A 19539-nucleotide genomic window follows, 5' to 3' on the forward strand; every position below is an offset into this window, starting at 1 on the left:
TGTCCTCCTGAGACAGGTCTACCGACCTCCTGAGACAGGTCTACCGTCCTCCTGAGACAGGTCTAATGTCCTCCTGAGACAGGTCTAATGTCCTCCTGAGACAGGTCTACCGTCCTCCTGAGACAGGTCTAATGTCCTCCTGAGACAGGTCTTCCGACCTCCTGAGACAGGTCTACCGTCCTCCTGAGACAGGTCTAATGTCCTCCTGAGACAGGTCTACCGACCTCCTGAGACAGGTCTACCGTCCTCCTGAGACAGGTCTACCGTCCTCCTGAGACAGGTCTACCGTCCTCCTGAGACAGGTCTAATGTCCTCCTGAGACAGGTCTAATGTCCTCCTGAGACAGGTCTACCGACCTCCTGAGACAGGTCTACCGTCCTCCTGAGACAGGTCTACCGTCCTCCTGAGACAGGTCTAATGTCCTCCTGAGACAGGTCTACCGACCTCCTGAGACAGGTCTACCGTCCTCCTGAGACAGGTCTAATGTCCTCCTGAGACAGGTCTAATGTCCTCCTGAGACAGGTCTACCGACCTCCTGAGACAGGTCTACCGTCCTCCTGAGACAGGTCTAATGTCCTCCTGAGACAGGTCTAATGTCCTCCTGAGACAGGTCTACCGACCTCCTGAGACAGGTCTACCGTCCTCCTGAGACAGGTCTACCGTCCTCCTGAGACAGGTCTACCGTCATCCTGAGACAGGTCTAATGTCCTCCTGAGACAGGTCTAATGTCCTCCTGAGACAGGTCTAATGTCCTCCTGAGACAGGTCTAATGTCCTCCTGAGACAGGTCTACCGTCCTCCTGAGACAGGTCTACCGTCCTCCTGAGACAGGTCTAATGTCCTCCTGAGACAGGTCTACCGACCTCCTGAGACAGGTCTACCGTCCTCCTGAGACAGGTCTAATGTCCTCCTGAGACAGGTCTAATATCCTCCTGAGACAGGTCTACCGTCCTCCTGAGACAGGTCTAATGTCCTCCTGAGACAGGTCTAATGTCCTCCTGAGACAGGTCTACCGACCTCCTGAGACAGGTCTACCGTCCTCCTGAGACAGGTCTACCGTCCTCCTGAGACAGGTCTACCGTCCTCCTGAGACAGGTCTAATGTCCTCCTGAGACAGGTCTAATGTCCTCCTGAGACAGGTCTACCGACCTCCTGAGACAGGTCTACCGTCCTCCTGAGACAGGTCTACCGTCCTCCTGAGACAGGTCTAATGTCCTCCTGAGACAGGTCTACCGACCTCCTGAGACAGGTCTACCGTCCTCCTGAGACAGGTCTAATGTCCTCCTGAGACAGGTCTAATGTCCTCCTGAGACAGGTCTACCGACCTCCTGAGACAGGTCTACCGTCCTCCTGAGACAGGTCTACCGTCCTCCTGAGACAGGTCTAATATCCTCCTGAGACAGGTCTAATGTCCTCTTGAGACAGGTCTAATGTCCTCCTGAGACAGGTCTACCGTCCTCCTGAGACAGGTCTGCCGTCCTCCTGAGACAGGTCTAATGTCCTCCTGAGACAGGTCTACCGTCCTCCTGAGACAGGTCTGCCGTCCTCCTGAGACAGGTCTAATGTCCTCCTGAGACAGGTCTACCGTCCTCCTGAGACAGGTCTGCCGTCCTCCTGAGACAGGTCTAATGTCCTCCTGAGACAGGTCTAATATCCTCCTGAGACAGGTCTAATGTCCTCCTGAGACAGGTCTAATGTCCTCCTGAGACAGGTCTAATGTCCTCCTGAGACAGGTCTACCGTCCTCCTGAGACAGGTCTAATGTCCTCCTGAGACAGGTCTACCGTCCTCCTGAGACAGGTCTACCGACCTCCTGAGACAGGTCTAATGTCCTCCTGAGACAGGTCTACCGACCTCCTGAGACAGGTCTAATGTCCTCTTGAGACAGGTCTAATGTCCTCCTGAGACAGGTCTACCGTCCTCCTGAGACAGGTCTAATGTCCTCCTGAGACAGGTCTAATGTCCTCCTGAGACAGGTCTAATGTCCTCCTGAGACAGGTCTACCGTCCTCCTGAGACAGGTCTACCGTCCTCCTGAGACAGGTCTAATGTCCTCCTGAGACAGGTCTAATGTCCTCCTGAGACAGGTCTACCGACCTCCTGAGACAGGTCTACCGTCCTCCTGAGACAGGTCTAATGTCCTCCTGAGACAGGTCTACCGACCTCCTGAGACAGGTCTACCGTCCTCCTGAGACAGGTCTAATGTCCTCCTGAGACAGGTCTAATGTCCTCCTGAGACAGGTCTACCGACCTCCTGAGACAGGTCTACCGTCCTCCTGAGACAGGTCTAATGTCCTCCTGAGACAGGTCTACCGACCTCCTGAGACAGGTCTACCGTCCTCCTGAGACAGGTCTAATGTCCTCCTGAGACAGGTCTAATGTCCTCCTGAGACAGGTCTAATGTCCTCCTGAGACAGGTCTAATGTCCTCCTGAGACAGGTCTAATGTCCTCCTGAGACAGGTCTGCCGTCCTCCTGAGACAGGTCTAATGTGCTCCTGAGACAGGTCTACCGTCCTCCTGAGACAGGTCTACCGACCTCCTGAGACAGGTCTAATGTCCTCCTGAGACAGATCTACCGTCCTCCTGAGACAGGTCTACCGTCCTCCAGAGACAGGTCTACCGTCCTCCTGAGACAGGTCTACCGTCCTCCTGAGACAGGTCTACCGTCATCCTGAGACAGGTCTAATGTCCTCCTGAGACAGGTCTAATGTCCTCCTGAGACAGGTCTACCGACCTCCTGAGACAGGTCTGCCGTCCTCCTGAGACAGGTCTAATGTCCTCCTGAGACAGGTCTACCGACCTCCTGAGACAGGTCTACCGACCTCCTGAGACAGGTCTACCGTCCTCCTGAGACAGGTCTACCGTCCTCCTGAGACAGGTCTAATGTCCTCCTGAGACAGGTCTAATGTCCTCCTGAGACAGGTCTACCGTCCTCCTGAGACAGGTCTACCGTCCTCCTGAGACAGGTCTACTGTCCTCCTGAGACAGGTCTACCGACCTCCTGAGACAGGTCTACTGTCCTCCTGAGACAGATCTAATGTCCTCCTGAGACAGGTCTACCGACCTCCTGAGACAGGTCTACCGTCCTCCTGAGACAGATCTACCGTCCTCCTGAGACAGGTCTACCGACCTCCTGAGACAGGTCTACTGTCCTCCTGAGACAGATCTAATGTCCTCCTGAGACAGGTCTACCGACATCCTGAGACAGGTCTACCGTCCTCCTGAGACAGGTCTACCGTCCTCCTGAGACAGGTCTAATGTCCTCCTGAGACAGGTCTAATGTCCTCCTGAGACAGGTCTAATGTCCTCCTGAGACAGGTCTACCGTCCTCCTGAGACAGGTCTACCGTCCTCTTGAGACAGGTCTAATGTCCTCCTGAGACAGGTCTAATGTCCTCCTGAGACAGGTCTAATGTCCTCCTGAGACAGGTCTAATGTCCTCCTGAGACAGGTCTACCGTCCTCCTGAGACAGGTCTAATGTCCTCCTGAGACAGGTCTACCGTCCTCCTGAGACAGGTCTACCGACATCCTGAGACAGGTCTAATGTCCTCCTGAGACAGGTCTACCGACATCCTGAGACAGGTCTAATGTCCTCCTGAGACAGGTCTACCGTCCTCCTGAGACAGGTCTAATGTCCTCCTGAGATAGGTCTACCGTCCTCCTGAGACAGGTCTACCGTCCTCCTGAGACAGGTCTACCGTCCTCCTGAGACAGGTCTAATGTCCTCCTGAGATAGGTCTACCGTCCTCCTGAGATAGGTCTACCGTCCTCCTGAGACAGGTCTACCGTCCTCCTGAGACAGGTCTACCGACATCCTGAGACAGGTCTAATGTCCTCCTGAGACAGGTCTACCGTCCTCCTGAGACAGGTCTAATGTCCTCCTGAGACAGGTCTACCGTCCTCCTGAGACAGGTCTACCGTCCTCCTGAGACAGGTCTAATGTCCTCCTGAGACAGGTCTAATGTCCTCCTGAGACAGGTCTACCGTCCTCCTGAGACAGGTCTACCGTCCTCCTGAGACAGGTCTACCGACCTCCTGAGACAGGTCTACCGTCCTCCTGAGACAGGTCTACCGTCCTCCTGAGACAGGTCTACCGTCCTCCTGAGACAGATCTACCGACCTCCTGAGACAGGTCTACCGACCTCCTGAGACAGGTCTACCGTCCTCCTGAGACAGATCTACCGACCTCCTGAGACAGGTCTACCGACCTCCTGAGACAGGTCTACCGTCCTCCTGAGACAGGTCTACCGTCCTCCTGAGACAGGTCTACCGACCTCCTGAGACAGGTCTAATGTCCTCCAGAGACAGGTCTACCGTCCTCCTGAGACAGATCTACCGTCCTCCTGAGACAGGTCTACCGTCCTCCTGAGACAGATCTACCGACCTCCTGAGACAGGTCTACCGTCCTCCTGAGACAGGTCTACCGTCCTCCTGAGACAGGTCTAATGTCCTCCTGAGACAGGTCTACCGTCCTCCTGAGACAGATCTACCGACCTCCTGAGACAGGTCTACCGACCTCCTGAGACAGGTCTAATGTCCTCCAGAGACAGGTCTACCGTCCTCCTGAGACAGATCTACCGACCTCCTGAGACAGGTCTACCGTCCTCCTGAGACAGGTCTACCGTCCTCCTGAGACAGGTCTACCGACCTCCTGAGACAGGTCTAATGTCCTCCTGAGACAGGTCTGCCGTCCTCCTGAGAAAGGTCTAATGTCCTCCTGAGACAGGTCTACCGTCCTCCTGAGACAGGTCTACCGTCCTCCTGAGACAGGTCTAATGTCCTCCTGAGACAGGTCTAATGTCCTCCTGAGACAGGTCTACCGTCCTCCTGAGACAGGTCTAATGTCCTCCTGAGACAGGTCTACCGTCCTCCTGAGACAGGTCTAATGTCCTCCTGAGACAGGTCTAATGTCCTCCTGAGACAGGTCTAATGTCCTCCTGAGACAGGTCTACCGTCCTCCTGAGACAGGTCTACCGTCCTCCTGAGACAGGTCTAATGTCCTCCTGAGAAAGGTCTAATGTCCTCCTGAGACAGGTCTACCGTCCTCCAGAGACAGGTCTAATGTCCTCCTGAGACAGGTCTAATGTCCTCCTGAGACAGGTCTACCGTCCTCCTGAGACAGGTCTACCGTCCTCCAGAGACAGATCTACCGTCCTCCTGAGACAGGTCTAATGTCCTCCTGAGACAGGTCTACCGTCCTCCTGAGACAGGTCTAATGTCCTCCTGAGACAGGTCTACCGTCCTCCTGAGACAGGTCTAATGTCCTCCTGAGACAGGTCTGCCGTCCTCCTGAGACAGGTCTACCGTCCTCCTGAGACAGGTCTAATGTCCTCCTGAGACAGGTCTACTTTCCTCCTGAGACAGGTCTAATGTCCTCCTGAGACAGATCTACCGTCCTCCTGAGACAGGTCTAATGTCCTCCTGAGACAGATCTACCGTCGTCCTGAGACAGGTCTAATGTCCTCCTGAGACAGATCTACCGTCGTCCTGAGACAGGTCTAATGTCCTCCTGAGACAGGTCTAATGTCCTCCTGAGACAGGTCTAATGTCCTCCTGAGACAGGTCTACCGTCCTCCTGAGACAGGTCTAATGTCCTCCTGAGACAGGTCTACCGACCTCCTGAGACAGGTCTAATGTCCTCCTGAGACAGGTCTAATGTCCTCCTGAGACAGGTCTACCGTCCTCCTGAGACAGGTCTAATGTCCTCCTGAGACAGGTCTAATGTCCTCCTGAGACAGGTCTACCGACCTCCTGAGACAGGTCTACTGTCCTCCTGAGACAGGTCTACCGTCCTCCTGAGACAGGTCTACCGTCCTCCTGAGACAGGTCTACCGTCCTCCTGAGACAGATCTAATGTCCTCCTGAGACAGGTCTACCGTCCTCCTGAGATAGGTCTAATGTCCTCCTGAGACAGGTCTAATGTCCTCCTGAGACAGGTCTAATGTCCTCCTGAGACAGGTCTAATGTCCTCCTGAGACAGGTCTACCGTCCTCCTGAGACAGGTCTAATGTCCTCCTGAGACAGGTCTAATGTCCTCCTGAGACAGGTCTACCGACCTCCTGAGACAGGTCTACTGTCCTCCTGAGACAGGTCTACCGACCTCCTGAGATAGGTCTAATGTCCTCCTGAGACAGGTCTGCCGTCCTCCTGAGACAGGTCTAATGTCCTCCTGAGACAGGTCTACCGTCCTCCAGAGACAGATCTACCGTCCTCCTGAGACAGGTCTACCGACCTCCTGAGACAGGTCTAATGTCCTCCTGAGACAGATCTGCCGTCCTCCTGAGACAGGTCTACCGTCCTCCTGAGACAGGTCTACCGTCCTCCAGAGACAGATCTACCGTCCTCCTGAGACAGGTCTGCCGTCCTCCTGAGACAGGTCTACCGACCTCCTGAGACAGGTCTAATGTCCTCCTGAGACAGGTCTGCCGTCCTCCTGAGACAGGTCTAATGTCCTCCTGAGACAGGTCTACCGACCTCCTGAGACAGGTCTAATGTCCTCCTGAGACAGGTCTGCCGTCCTCCTGAGACAGGTCTAATGTCCTCCTGAGACAGGTCTACCGACCTCCTGAGACAGGTCTAATGTCCTCCTGAGACAGGTCTACCGACCTCCTGAGACAGGTCTAATGTCCTCCAGAGACAGATCTACCGTCCTCCTGAGACAGGTCTACCGACCTCCTGAGACAGGTCTAATGTCCTCCTGAGACAGGTCTGCCGTCCTCCTGAGACAGGTCTAATGTCCTCCTGAGACAGGTCTACCGTCCTCCTGAGACAGGTCTAATGTCCTCCTGAGACAGGTCTGCCGTCCTCCTGAGAAAGGTCTAATGTCCTCCTGAGACAGGTCTACCGTCCTCCTGAGACAGGTCTACCGTCCTCCTGAGACAGGTCTAATGTCCTCCTGAGACAGGTCTAATGTCCTCCTGAGACAGGTCTAATGTCCTCCTGAGACAGGTCTACCGTCCTCCTGAGACAGGTCTAATGTCCTCCTGAGACAGGTCTACCGTCCTCCTGAGACAGGTCTAATGTCCTCCTGAGACAGGTCTGCCGTCCTCCTGAGAAAGGTCTAATGTCCTCCTGAGACAGGTCTACCGTCCTCCTGAGACAGGTCTAATGTCCTCCTGAGACAGATCTACCGTCGTCCTGAGACAGGTCTACCGACCTCCTGAGACAGGTCTAATGTCCTCCTGAGACAGGTCTAATGTCCTCCTGAGACAGGTCTACTTTCCTCCTGAGACAGGTCTAATGTCCTCCTGAGACAGATCTACCGTCCTCCTGAGACAGGTCTAATGTCCTCCTGAGACAGATCTACCGTCGTCCTGAGACAGGTCTACCGACCTCCTGAGACAGGTCTAATGTCCTCCTGAGACAGGTCTAATGTCCTCCTGAGACAGGTCTACCGTCCTCCTGAGACAGGTCTAATGTCCTCCTGAGACAGGACTAATGTCCTCCTGAGACAGGTCTACCGTCCTCCTGAGACAGGTCTAATGTCCTCCTGAGACAGGTCTACCGACCTCCTGAGACAGGTCTAATGTCCTCCTGAGACAGGTCTAATGTCCTCCTGAGACAGGTCTACCGTCCTCCTGAGACAGGTCTAATGTCCTCCTGAGACAGGTCTACCGTCCTCCTGAGACAGGTCTAATGTCCTCCTGAGACAGGTCTAATGTCCTCCTGAGACAGGTCTAATGTCCTCCTGAGACAGGTCTACCGTCCTCCTGAGACAGGTCTAATGTCCTCCTGAGACAGGTCTAATGTCCTCCTGAGACAGGTCTACCGTCCTCCTGAGACAGGTCTAATGTCCTCCTGAGACAGGTCTACCGTCCTCCTGAGACAGGTCTACCGTCCTCCTGAGACAGATCTACCGTTCTCCTGAGACAGGTCTACCGTCCTCCTGAGACAGATCTACCGTTCTCCTGAGACAGGTCTACCGTCCTCCAGAGACAGATCTACCGTCCTCCTGAGACAGGTCTAATGTCCTCCTGAGACAGGTCTACCGTCCTCCTGAGACAGGTCTAATGTCCTCCTGAGACAGGTCTACCGTCCTCCTGAGACAGGTCTAATGTCCTCCTGAGAAAGGTCTAATGTCCTCCTGAGACAGGTCTACCGTCCTCCTGAGACAGATCTACCGTCCTCCTGAGACAGGTCTAATGTCCTCCTGGGACAGGTCTACTTTCCTCCTGAGACAGGTCTACCGACCTCCTGAGACAGATCTACCGTCCTCCTGAGACAGATCTAATGTCCTCCTGAGACAGGTCTACCGTCCTCCTGAGACAGGTCTAATGTCCTCCTGAGACAGGTCTACCGTCCTCCTGAGACAGGTCTAATGTCCTCCTGAGACAGGTCTACCGTCCTCCAGAGACAGATCTACCGTCCTCCTGAGACAGGTCTAATGTCCTCCTGAGACAGGTCTACCGTCCTCCTGAGACAGGTCTAATGTCCTCCTGAGACAGGTCTACCGTCCTCCTGAGACAGGTCTAATGTCCTCCTGAGAAAGGTCTAATGTCCTCCTGAGACAGGTCTACCGTCCTCCTGAGACAGATCTACCGTCCTCCTGAGACAGGTCTAATGTCCTCCTGGGACAGGTCTACTTTCCTCCTGAGACAGGTCTAATGTCCTCCTGAGACAGATCTACCGTCCTCCTGAGACAGGTCTAATGTCCTCCTGAGACAGATCTACCGTCCTCCTGAGACAGATCTACCGACCTCCTGAGACAGGTCTAATGTCCTCCTGAGACAGGTCTAATGTCCTCCTGAGACAGATCTACCGTTCTCCTGAGACAGGTCTACCGTCCTCCAGAGACAGATCTACCGTCCTCCTGAGACAGGTCTAATGTCCTCCTGAGACAGGTCTACCGTCCTCCTGAGACAGGTCTAATGTCCTCCTGAGACAGGTCTACCGTCCTCCTGAGACAGGTCTAATGTCCTCCTGAGACAGGTCTAATGTCCTCCTGAGACAGGTCTACCGTCCTCCTGAGACAGGTCTAATGTCCTCCTGAGACAGGACTAATGTCCTCCTGAGACAGGTCTACCGTCCTCCTGAGACAGGTCTAATGTCCTCCTGAGACAGGTCTACCGACCTCCTGAGACAGGTCTACCGTCCTCCTGAGACAGGTCTAATGTCCTCCTGAGACAGGTCTAATGTCCTCCTGAGACAGGTCTACCGTCCTCCTGAGACAGGTCTAATGTCCTCCTGAGACAGGTCTAATGTCCTCCTGAGACAGGTCTACCGTCCTCCTGAGACAGGTCTAATGTCCTCCTGAGACAGGTCTAATGTCCTCCTGAGAAAGGTCTAATGTCCTCCTGAGAAAGGTCTAATGTCCTCCTGAGACAGGTCTAATGTCCTCCTGAGACAGGTCTACCGTCCTCCTGAGAAAGGTCTAATGTCCTCCTGAGACAGGTCTAATGTCCTCCTGAGACAGGTCTACCGTCCTCCTGAGACAGGTCTACCGTCCTCCAGAGACAGATCTACCGTCCTCCTGAGACAGGTCTAATGTCCTCCTGAGACAGGTCTACCGTCCTCCTGAGACAGGTCTAATGTCCTCCTGAGACAGGTCTACCGTCCTCCTGAGACAGGTCTACTGTCCTCCTGAGACAGGTCTAATGTCCTCCTGAGACAGGTCTAATGTCCTCCTGAGACAGATCTACCGTCCTCCTGAGACAGATCTACCGTCCTCCTGAGACAGGTCTAATGTCCTCCTGAGACAGGTCTACCGTCCTCCTGAGACAGGTCTAATGTCCTCCTGAGACAGATCTACCGTCGTCCTGAGACAGGTCTACCGACCTCCTGAGACAGGTCTAATGTCCTCCTGAGACAGGTCTAATGTCCTCCTGAGACAGGTCTACCGTCCTCCTGAGACAGGTCTAATGTCCTCCTGAGAAAGGTCTAATGTCCTCCTGAGACAGGTCTACCGTCCTCCTGAGACAGGTCTACCGTCCTCCTGAGACAGGTCTAATGTCCTCCTGAGACAGGTCTAATGTCCTCCTGAGACAGGTCTAATGTCCTCCTGAGACAGGTCTACCGTCCTCCTGAGACAGGTCTAATGTCCTCCTGAGACAGGTCTACCGTCCTCCTGAGACAGGTCTAATGTCCTCCTGAGACAGGTCTGCCGTCCTCCTGAGAAAGGTCTAATGTCCTCCTGAGACAGGTCTACCGTCCTCCTGAGACAGATCTACCGTCCTCCTGAGACAGGTCTAATGTCCTCCTGAGACAGGTCTACTTTCCTCCTGAGACAGGTCTAATGTCCTCCTGAGACAGATCTACCGTCCTCCTGAGACAGGTCTAATGTCCTCCTGAGACAGATCTACCGTCGTCCTGAGACAGGTCTACCGACCTCCTGAGACAGGTCTAATGTCCTCCTGAGACAGGTCTAATGTCCTCCTGAGACAGGTCTACCGTCCTCCTGAGACAGGTCTAATGTCCTCCTGAGACAGGACTAATGTCCTCCTGAGACAGGTCTACCGTCCTCCTGAGACAGGTCTAATGTCCTCCTGAGACAGGTCTACCGACCTCCTGAGACAGGTCTAATGTCCTCCTGAGACAGGTCTAATGTCCTCCTGAGACAGGTCTACCGTCCTCCTGAGACAGGTCTAATGTCCTCCTGAGACAGGTCTACCGTCCTCCTGAGACAGGTCTAATGTCCTCCTGAGACAGGTCTAATGTCCTCCTGAGACAGGTCTAATGTCCTCCTGAGACAGGTCTACCGTCCTCCTGAGACAGGTCTGCCGTCCTCCTGAGACAGGTCTAATGTCCTCCTGAGACAGGTCTAATGTCCTCCTGAGAAAGGTCTAATGTCCTCCTGAGACAGGTCTAATGTCCTCCTGAGACAGGTCTACCGTCCTCCTGAGACAGGTCTAATGTCCTCCTGAGAAAGGTCTAATGTCCTCCTGAGACAGGTCTAATGTCCTCCTGAGACAGGTCTACCGTCCTCCTGAGACAGGTCTACCGTCCTCCTGAGACAGATCTACCGTTCTCCTGAGACAGGTCTAATGTCCTCCTGAGACAGATCTACCGTCCTCCTGAGACAGGTCTACCGTCCTCCTGAGACAGATCTACCGTTCTCCTGAGACAGGTCTACCGTCCTCCAGAGACAGATCTACCGTCCTCCTGAGACAGGTCTAATGTCCTCCTGAGACAGGTCTACCGTCCTCCTGAGACAGGTCTAATGTCCTCCTGAGACAGGTCTACCGTCCTCCTGAGACAGGTCTAATGTCCTCCTGAGAAAGGTCTAATGTCCTCCTGAGACAGGTCTACCGTCCTCCTGAGACAGATCTACCGTCCTCCTGAGACAGGTCTAATGTCCTCCTGGGACAGGTCTACTTTCCTCCTGAGACAGGTCTAATGTCCTCCTGAGACAGATCTACCGTCCTCCTGAGACAGGTCTAATGTCCTCCTGAGACAGATCTACCGTCCTCCTGAGACAGGTCTACCGACCTCCTGAGACAGGTCTAATGTCCTCCTGAGACAGGTCTAATGTCCTCCTGAGACAGGTCTACCGTCCTCCTGAGACAGGTCTAATGTCCTCCTGAGACAGGACTAATGTCCTCCTGAGACAGGTCTACCGTCCTCCTGAGACAGGTCTAATGTCCTCCTGAGACAGGTCTACCGACCTCCTGAGACAGGTCTACCGTCCTCCTGAGACAGGTCTAATGTCCTCCTGAGACAGGTCTAATGTCCTCCTGAGACAGGTCTACCGTCCTCCTGAGACAGGTCTAATGTCCTCCTGAGACAGGTCTAATGTCCTCCTGAGACAGGTCTACCGTCCTCCTGAGACAGGTCTAATGTCCTCCTGAGACAGGTCTAATGTCCTCCTGAGACAGGTCTACCGTCCTCCTGAGACAGGTCTACCGTCCTCCTGAGACAGGTCTAATGTCCTCCTGAGAAAGGTCTAATGTCCTCCTGAGAAAGGTCTAATGTCCTCCTGAGACAGGTCTAATGTCCTCCTGAGACAGGTCTACCGTCCTCCTGAGACAGGTCTACCGTCCTCCAGAGACAGATCTACCGTCCTCCTGAGACAGGTCTAATGTCCTCCTGAGACAGGTCTACCGTCCTCCTGAGACAGGTCTAATGTCCTCCTGAGACAGGTCTACCGTCCTCCTGAGACAGGTCTACTGTCCTCCTGAGACAGGTCTAATGTCCTCCTGAGACAGGTCTAATGTCCTCCTGAGACAGATCTACCGTCCTCCTGAGACAGATCTACCGTCCTCCTGAGACAGGTCTAATGTCCTCCTGAGACAGGTCTACCGTCCTCCTGAGACAGGTCTAATGTCCTCCTGAGACAGATCTACCGTCGTCCTGAGACAGGTCTACCGACCTCCTGAGACAGGTCTAATGTCCTCCTGAGACAGGTCTAATGTCCTCCTGAGACAGGTCTACCGTCCTCCTGAGACAGGTCTAATGTCCTCCTGAGACAGGACTAATGTCCTCCTGAGACAGGTCTACCGTCCTCCTGAGACAGGTCTAATGTCCTCCTGAGACAGGTCTAATGTCCTCCTGAGACAGATCTACCGACCTCCTGAGACAGGTCTAATGTCCTCCTGAGACAGATCTACCGACCTCCTGAGACAGGTCTAATGTCCTCCTGAGACAGGTCTAATGTCCTCCTGAGACAGGTCTACCGTCCTCCTGAGACAGGTCTAAAGTCCTCCTGAGACAGGTCTAATGTCCTCCTGAGACAGGTCTACCGTCCTCCTGAGACAGGTCTAACGTCCTCCTGAGACAAGTCTAATGTCCTCCTGAGACAGGTCCAATGTCCTCCTGAGACAGGTCTACCGTCCTCCTGAGACAGGTCTAATGTCCTCCTGAGACAGGTCTGCCGTCATCCTGAGACAGGTCTACCGTCCTCCTGAGACAGGTCTAATGTCCTCCTGAGACAGGTCTAATGTCCTCCTGAGACAGGTCTACCGTCCTCCTGAGACAGGTCTACCGTCCTCCTGAGACAGGTCTGCCGTCATCCTGAGACAGGTCTAATGTCCTCCTGAGACAGGTCTAATGTCTTCCTGAGACAGGTCTAATGTCCTCCTGAGACAGGTCTACCGTCCTCCTGAGACAGGTCTACCGTCCTCCTGAGACAGTTCTAATGTCCTCCTGAGACAGGTCTAATGTCCTCCTGAGACAGGTCTACCGACCTCCTGAGACAGGTCTAATGTCCTCCTGAGACAGGTCTAATGTCCTCCTGAGACAGGTCTAATGTCCTCCTGAGACAGGTCTACCGTCCTCCTGAGACAGGTCTACCGTCCTCCTGAGACAGGACTAATGTCCTCCTGAGACAGGTCTGCCGTCATCCTGAGACAGGTCTAATGTCCTCCTGAGACAGGTCTAATGTCTTCCTGAGACAGGTCTACCGTCCTCCTGAGACAGGTCTAATGTCCTCCTGAGACAGATCTACCGTCCTCCTGAGACAGGTCTAATGTCCTCCTGAGACAGGTCTACCGTCCTCCTGAGACAGGTCTACCGTCCTCCTGAGACAGTTCTAATGTCCTCCTGAGACAGGTCTAATGTCCTCCTGAGACAGGTCTACCGACCTCCTGAGACAGGTCTAATGTCCTCCTGAGACAGGTCTAATGTCCTCCTGAGACAGGTCTACCGACCTCCTGAGACAGGTCTACCGTCCTCCTGAGACAGGTCTAATGTCCTCCTGAGACAGGTCTAATGTCCTCCTGAGACAGGTCTAATGTCCTCCTGAGACAGGTCTACCGTCCTCCTGAGACAGGTCTACCGTCCTCCTGAGACAGGTCTAATATCCTCCTGAGACAGGTCTACCGTCCTCCTGAGACAGGTCTACCGTCCTCCTGAGACAGGTCTAATGTCCTCCTGAGACAGGTCTGCCGTCCTCCTGAGACAGGTCTAATGTCCTCCTGAGACAGGTCTACCGTCCTCCTGAGACAGGTCTAATATCCTCCTGAGACAGGTCTACCGTCCTCCTGAGACAGGTCTACCGTCCTCCTGAGACAGGTCTACCGTCCTCCTGAGACAGGTCTACCGTCCTCCTGAGACAGATCTACCGTCCTCCTGAGACAGGTCTACCGTCCTCCTGAGACAGGTCTAATATCCTCCTGAGACAGGTCTACCGTCCTCCTGAGACAGGTCTACCGTCCTCCTGAGACAGGTCTAATGTCCTCCTGAGACAGGTCTGCCGTCCTCCTGAGACAGGTCTAATGTCCTCCTGAGACAGGTCTGCCGTCCTCCTGAGACAGGTCTAATGTCCTCCTGAGACAGGTCTGCCGTCCTCCTGAGACAGGTCTAATGTCCTCCTGAGACAGGTCTACCGTCCTCCTGAGACAGGTCTACCGTCCTCCTGAGACAGGTCTACCGTCCTCCTGAGACAGGTCTACCGACCTCCTGAGACAGGTCTAATGTCCTCCTGAGACAGGTCTAATGTCCTCCTGAGACAGTTCTAATGTCCTCCTGAGACAGGTCTAAAGTCCTCCTGAGACAGGTCTAATGTCCTCCTGAGACAGGTCTAATGTCTTCCTGAGACAGGTCTAATGTCCTCCTGAGACAGGTCTACCGTCCTCCTGAGACAGGTCTACCGTCCTCCTGAGACAGGTCTAATGTCCTCCTGAGACAGGTCTAATGTCCTCCAGAGACAGATCTACCGTCCTCCTGAGACAGGTCTACCGACCTCCTGAGACAGGTCTACCGTCCTCCTGAGACAGGTCTAATGTCCTCCTGAGACAGGTCTAATGTCTTCCTGAGACAGGTCTACTGTCCTCCTGAGACAGGTCTACCGTCCTCCTGAGACAGGTCTACCGTCCTCCTGAGACAGGTCTAATGTCCTCCTGAGACAGGTCTACCGACCTCCTGAGACAGGTCTACCGTCCTCCTGAGACAGGACTAATGTCCTCCTGAGACAGGTCTAATGTCCTCCTGAGACAGGTCTACCGTCCTCCTGAGACAGGTCTACCGTCCTCCAGAGACAGGTCTAATGTCCTCCTGAGACAGGTCTAATGTCCTCCTGAGACAGGTCTAATGTCCTCCTGAGACAGGTCTGCCGTCCTCCTGAGACAGGTCTAATGTCCTCCTGAGACAGGTCTACCGTCCTCCTGAGACAGGTCTACCGTCCTCCTGAGACAGGTCTAATGTCCTCCTGAGACAGGTCTAATGTCCTCCTGAGACAGGTCTGCCGTCCTCCTGAGACAGGTCTACCGTCCTCCTGAGACAGGTCTAATGTCCTCCTGAGACAGGTCTACCGTCCTCCTGAGACAGGTCTACCGACCTCCTGAGACAGGTCTAATGTCCTCCTGAGACAGGTCTACCGTCCTCCTGAGACAGGTCTACCGTTCTCCTGAGACAGGTCTAATGTCCTCCTGAGACAGGTCTACCGTCCTCCTGAGACAGGTCTACCGTCCTCCTGAGACAGGTCTAATGTCCTCCTGAGACAGGTCTACCGTCCTCCTGAGACAGGTCTAATGTCCTCCTGAGACAGGTCTAATGTCCTCCTGAGACAGGTCTAATGTCCTCCTGAGACAGGTGTACCGTCCTCCTGAGACAGGTCTACCGACCTCCTGAGACAGGTCTAATGTCCTCCTGAGACAGGTCTACCGTCCTCCTGAGACAGGTCTACCGTCCTCCTGAGACAGGTCTAATGTCCTCCTGAGACAGGTCTACCGTCCTCCTGAGACAGGTCTACCGTCCTCCTGAGACAGGTCTAATGTCCTCCTGAGACAGGTCTAATGTCCTCCTGAGACAGGTCTAATGTCCTCCTGAGACAGGTCTACTGTCCTCCAGAGACAGGTCTAATGTCCTCCTGAGACAGGTCTAATGTCCTCCTGAGACAGGTCTACCGTCCTCCTGAGACAGGTCTAAAGTCCTCCTGAGACAGGTCTAATGTCCTCCTGAGACAGGTCTAATGTCCTCCTGAGACAGGTCTACCGTCCTCCTGAGACAGGTCTACCGTCCTCCTGAGACAGGTCTAATGTCCTCCTGAGACAGGTCTACCGACCTCCTGAGACAGGTCTAATGTCCTCCTGAGACAGGTCTAAAGTCCTCCTGAGACAGGTCTGCCGTCCTCCTGAGACAGGTCTACCGTCCTCCTGAGACAGGTCTACCGTCCTCCTGAGACAGGTCAAATGTCCTCCTGAGACAGGTCTACCGTCCTCCTGAGACAGGTCTACCGTCCTCCTGAGACAGGTCTAATGTCCTCCTGAGACAGGTCTAATGTCCTCCTGAGACAGGTCTACCGTCCTCCTGAGACAGGTCTAATGTCCTCCTGAGACAGGTCTAATGTCCTCCTGAGACAGGTCTAATGTCCTCCTGAGACAGGTCTACCGTCCTCCTGAGACAGGTCTAATGTCCTCCTGAGACAGGTCTACCGTCCTCCTGAGACAGGTCTACCGTCCTCCTGAGACAGGTCTAATGTCCTCCTGAGACAGGTCTAATGTCCTCCTGAGACAGGTCTACCGTCCTCCTGAGACAGGTCTAATGTCCTCCTGAGACAGGTCTAATGTCCTCCTGAGACAGGTCTAATGTCCTCCTGAGACAGGTCTACCGTCCTCCTGAGACAGGTCTACCGTCCTCCTGAGACAGGTCTAATGTCCTCCTGAGACAGGTCTAATTTCCTCCTGAGACAGGTCTAATGTCCTCCTGAGACAGGTCTACCGTCCTCCTGAGACAGGTCTACCGTCCTCCTGAGACAGGTCTAATGTCCTCCTGAGACAGGTCTACCGTCCTCCTGAGACAGGTCTACCGTCCTCCTGAGACAGGTCTAATGTCCTCCTGAGACAGGTCTAATGTCCTCCTGAGACAGGTCTACCGTCCTCCTGAGACAGGTCTAATGTCCTCCTGAGACAGGTCTAATGTCCTCCTGAGACAGGTCTACCGTCCTCCTGAGACAGGTCTAATGTCCTCCTGAGACAGGTCTAATGTCCTCCTGAGACAGGTCTAATGTCCTCCTGAGACAGGTCTACCGTCCTCCTGAGACAGGTCTAATGTCCTCCTGAGACAGGTCTACCGTCCTCCTGAGACAGGTCTAATGTCCTCCTGAGACAGGTCTAATGTCCTCCTGAGACAGGTCTACCGTCCTCCTGAGACAGGTCTAATGTCCTCCTGAGACAGGTCTAATGTCCTCCTGAGACAGGTCTACCGTCCTCCTGAGACAGGTCTACCGACCTCCTGAGACAGATCTAATGTCCTCCTGAGACAGGTCTAATGTCCTCCTGAGACAGGTCTAATGTCCTCCTGAGACAGGTCTACCGTCCTCCTGAGACAGGTCTAATGTCCTCCTGAGACAGGTCTAATGTCCTCCTGAGACAGGTCTAATGTCCTCCTGAGACAGGTCTACCGTCCTCCTGAGACAGGTCTAATGTCCTCCTGAGACAGGTCTAATGTCCTCCTGAGACAGGTCTACCGTCCTCCTGAGACAGGTCTACCGTCCTCCTGAGACAGGTCTAATGTCCTCCTGAGACAGGTCTAATGTCCTCCTGAGACAGGTCTACCGTCCTCCTGAGACAGGTCTACCGTCCTCCTGAGACAGGTCCCACCAGGCGAGCTTCTTACCTGATGACAGACATAATTTTCCCGACCTGGGTGCAGCAGCTGGGCTGGAGGAGACATTTGGAGGAGACAGATGGAGGAGGAGACGGATGGAGGAGGAGACAGATGAAGGAGGAGACAGATGGAGGAGGAGACAGATCAGACAGATGGAGGAGGAGACAGATGGAGGAGGAGACAGCTGGAGGAAGAGACAGATCAGACTGATGGAGGAGGAGACAGATCAGACTGATGGAGGAGGAGACAGCTGGAGGAGGAGACAGATGGAGGAGGAGACAGCTGGAGGAAGAGACAGATGGAGGAGGAGACAGATCAGACTGATGGAGGAGGAGACAGCTGGAGGAGGAGACAGATGGAGGAGGAGACAGCTGGAGGAAGAGACAGATGGAGGAGGAGACAGATCAGACTGATGGAGGAGGAGACAGCTGGAGGAAGAGACAGATCAGACTGATGGAGGAGGAGACAGCTGGAGGAGGAGACAGATGGAGGAAGAGACAGCTGGAGGAGGAGACAGATGGAGGAGGAGACAGCTGGAGGAGGAGACAGCTGGAGGAAGAGACAGATGGAGGAAGAGACAGCTGGAGGAGGAGACAGATGGAGGAGGAGACAGCTGGAGGAGGAGACAGATGGAGGAGGAGACAGATCAGACTGATGGAGGAGGAGACAGCTGGAGGAGGAGACAGATGGAGGAAGAGACAGCTGGAGGAGGAGACAGATGGAGGAGGAGACAGATGGAGGAAGAGACAGCTGGAGGAGGAGACAGATGGAGGAGGAGACAGCTGGAGGAGGAGACAGATGGAGGAGGAGACAGATCAGACTGATGGAGGAGGAGACAGCTGGAGGAGGAGACAGATGGAGGAGGAGACAGATCAGACTGATGGAGGAGGAGACAGCTGGAGGAAGAGACAGATGGAGGAAGAGACAGCTGGAGGAGGAGACAGATGGAGGAGGAGACAGCTGGAGGAGGAGACAGATGGAGGAGGAGACAGATCAGACTGATGGAGGAGGAGACAGCTGGAGGAAGAGACAGATGGAGGAAGAGACAGCTGGAGGAGGAGACAGATGGAGGAGGAGACAGCTGGAGGAGGAGACAGATGGAGGAGGAGACAGATCAGACTGATGGAGGAGGAGACAGCTGGAGGAGGAGACAGATGGAGGAAGAGACAGCTGGAGGAGGAGACAGATCAGACTGATGGAGGAGGAGACAGCTGGAGGAGGAGACAGATGGAGGAAGAGACAGATCAGACTGATGGAGGAGGAGACAGCTGGAGGAAGAGACAGATGGAGGAGGAGACAGATGGAGGAGGAGACAGCTGGAGGAGGAGACAGATGGAGGAAGAGACAGCTGGAGGAAGAGACAGATGGAGGAAGAGACAGATCAGACTGATGGAGGAGGAGACAGATGGAGGAGGAGACAGCTGGAGGAGGAGACAGATCAGACTGATGGAGGAGGAGACAGCTGGAGGAGGAGACAGATGGAGGAAGAGACAGATCAGACTGATGGAGGAGGAGACAGCTGGAGGAAGAGACAGCTGGAGGAGGAGACAGATGGAGGAGGAGACAGCTGGAGGAGGAGACAGATGGAGGAGGAGACAGATCAGACTGATGGAGGAGGAGACAGCTGGAGGAGGAGACAGATGGAGGAAGAGACAGCTCGAGGAGGAGACAGATGGAGGAGGAGACAGCTGGAGGAGGAGACAGATGGAGGAGGAGACAGCTGGAGGAGGAGACAGCTGGAGGAAGAGACAGATGGAGGAAGAGACAGATGGAGGAGGAGACAGATGGAGGAGGAGACAGCTGGAGGAGGAGACAGATGGAGGAGGAGACAGCTGGAGGAGGAGACAGCTGGAGGAAGAGACAGATGGAGGAAGAGACAGATCAGACTGATGGAGGAGGAGACAGATGGAGGAGGAGACAGCTGGAGGAAGAGACAGATCAGACTGATGGAGGAGGAGAGAGATGGAGGAAGAGACAGATGGAGGAGGAGACAGCTGGAGGAAGAGACAGATCAGACTGATGGAGGAGGAGACAGATGGAGGAAGAGACAGGTCAGACAGATG

At 54.4% G+C, this 19539-nt stretch overlaps 1 protein-coding gene across 1 annotated transcript in view; it reads right to left on the reverse strand.

Moving 5' to 3' along the window:
- mindy4b (MINDY family member 4B) overlaps nt 1–17542 on the reverse strand; it is a gene marked incomplete at its 5' end in the record, with an annotated part of 35805 nt that extends 18263 nt beyond the window's left edge. Inside the window, one exon of the mRNA XM_079246156.1 lies at nt 17486–17542. Within this exon, the coding sequence (XP_079102282.1) occupies nt 17486–17542 (57 nt within the window). The remainder of the gene's footprint in view (nt 1–17485) is intronic.
- Nucleotides 17543–19539: the final 1997 nt, after the last annotated feature.

The sequence above is a fragment of the Telmatherina bonti genome, assembly GCF_933228915.1.
Source record: "Telmatherina bonti genome assembly, chromosome: 9".
Classification (NCBI taxonomy): domain Eukaryota; kingdom Metazoa; phylum Chordata; class Actinopteri; order Atheriniformes; family Telmatherinidae; genus Telmatherina; species Telmatherina bonti.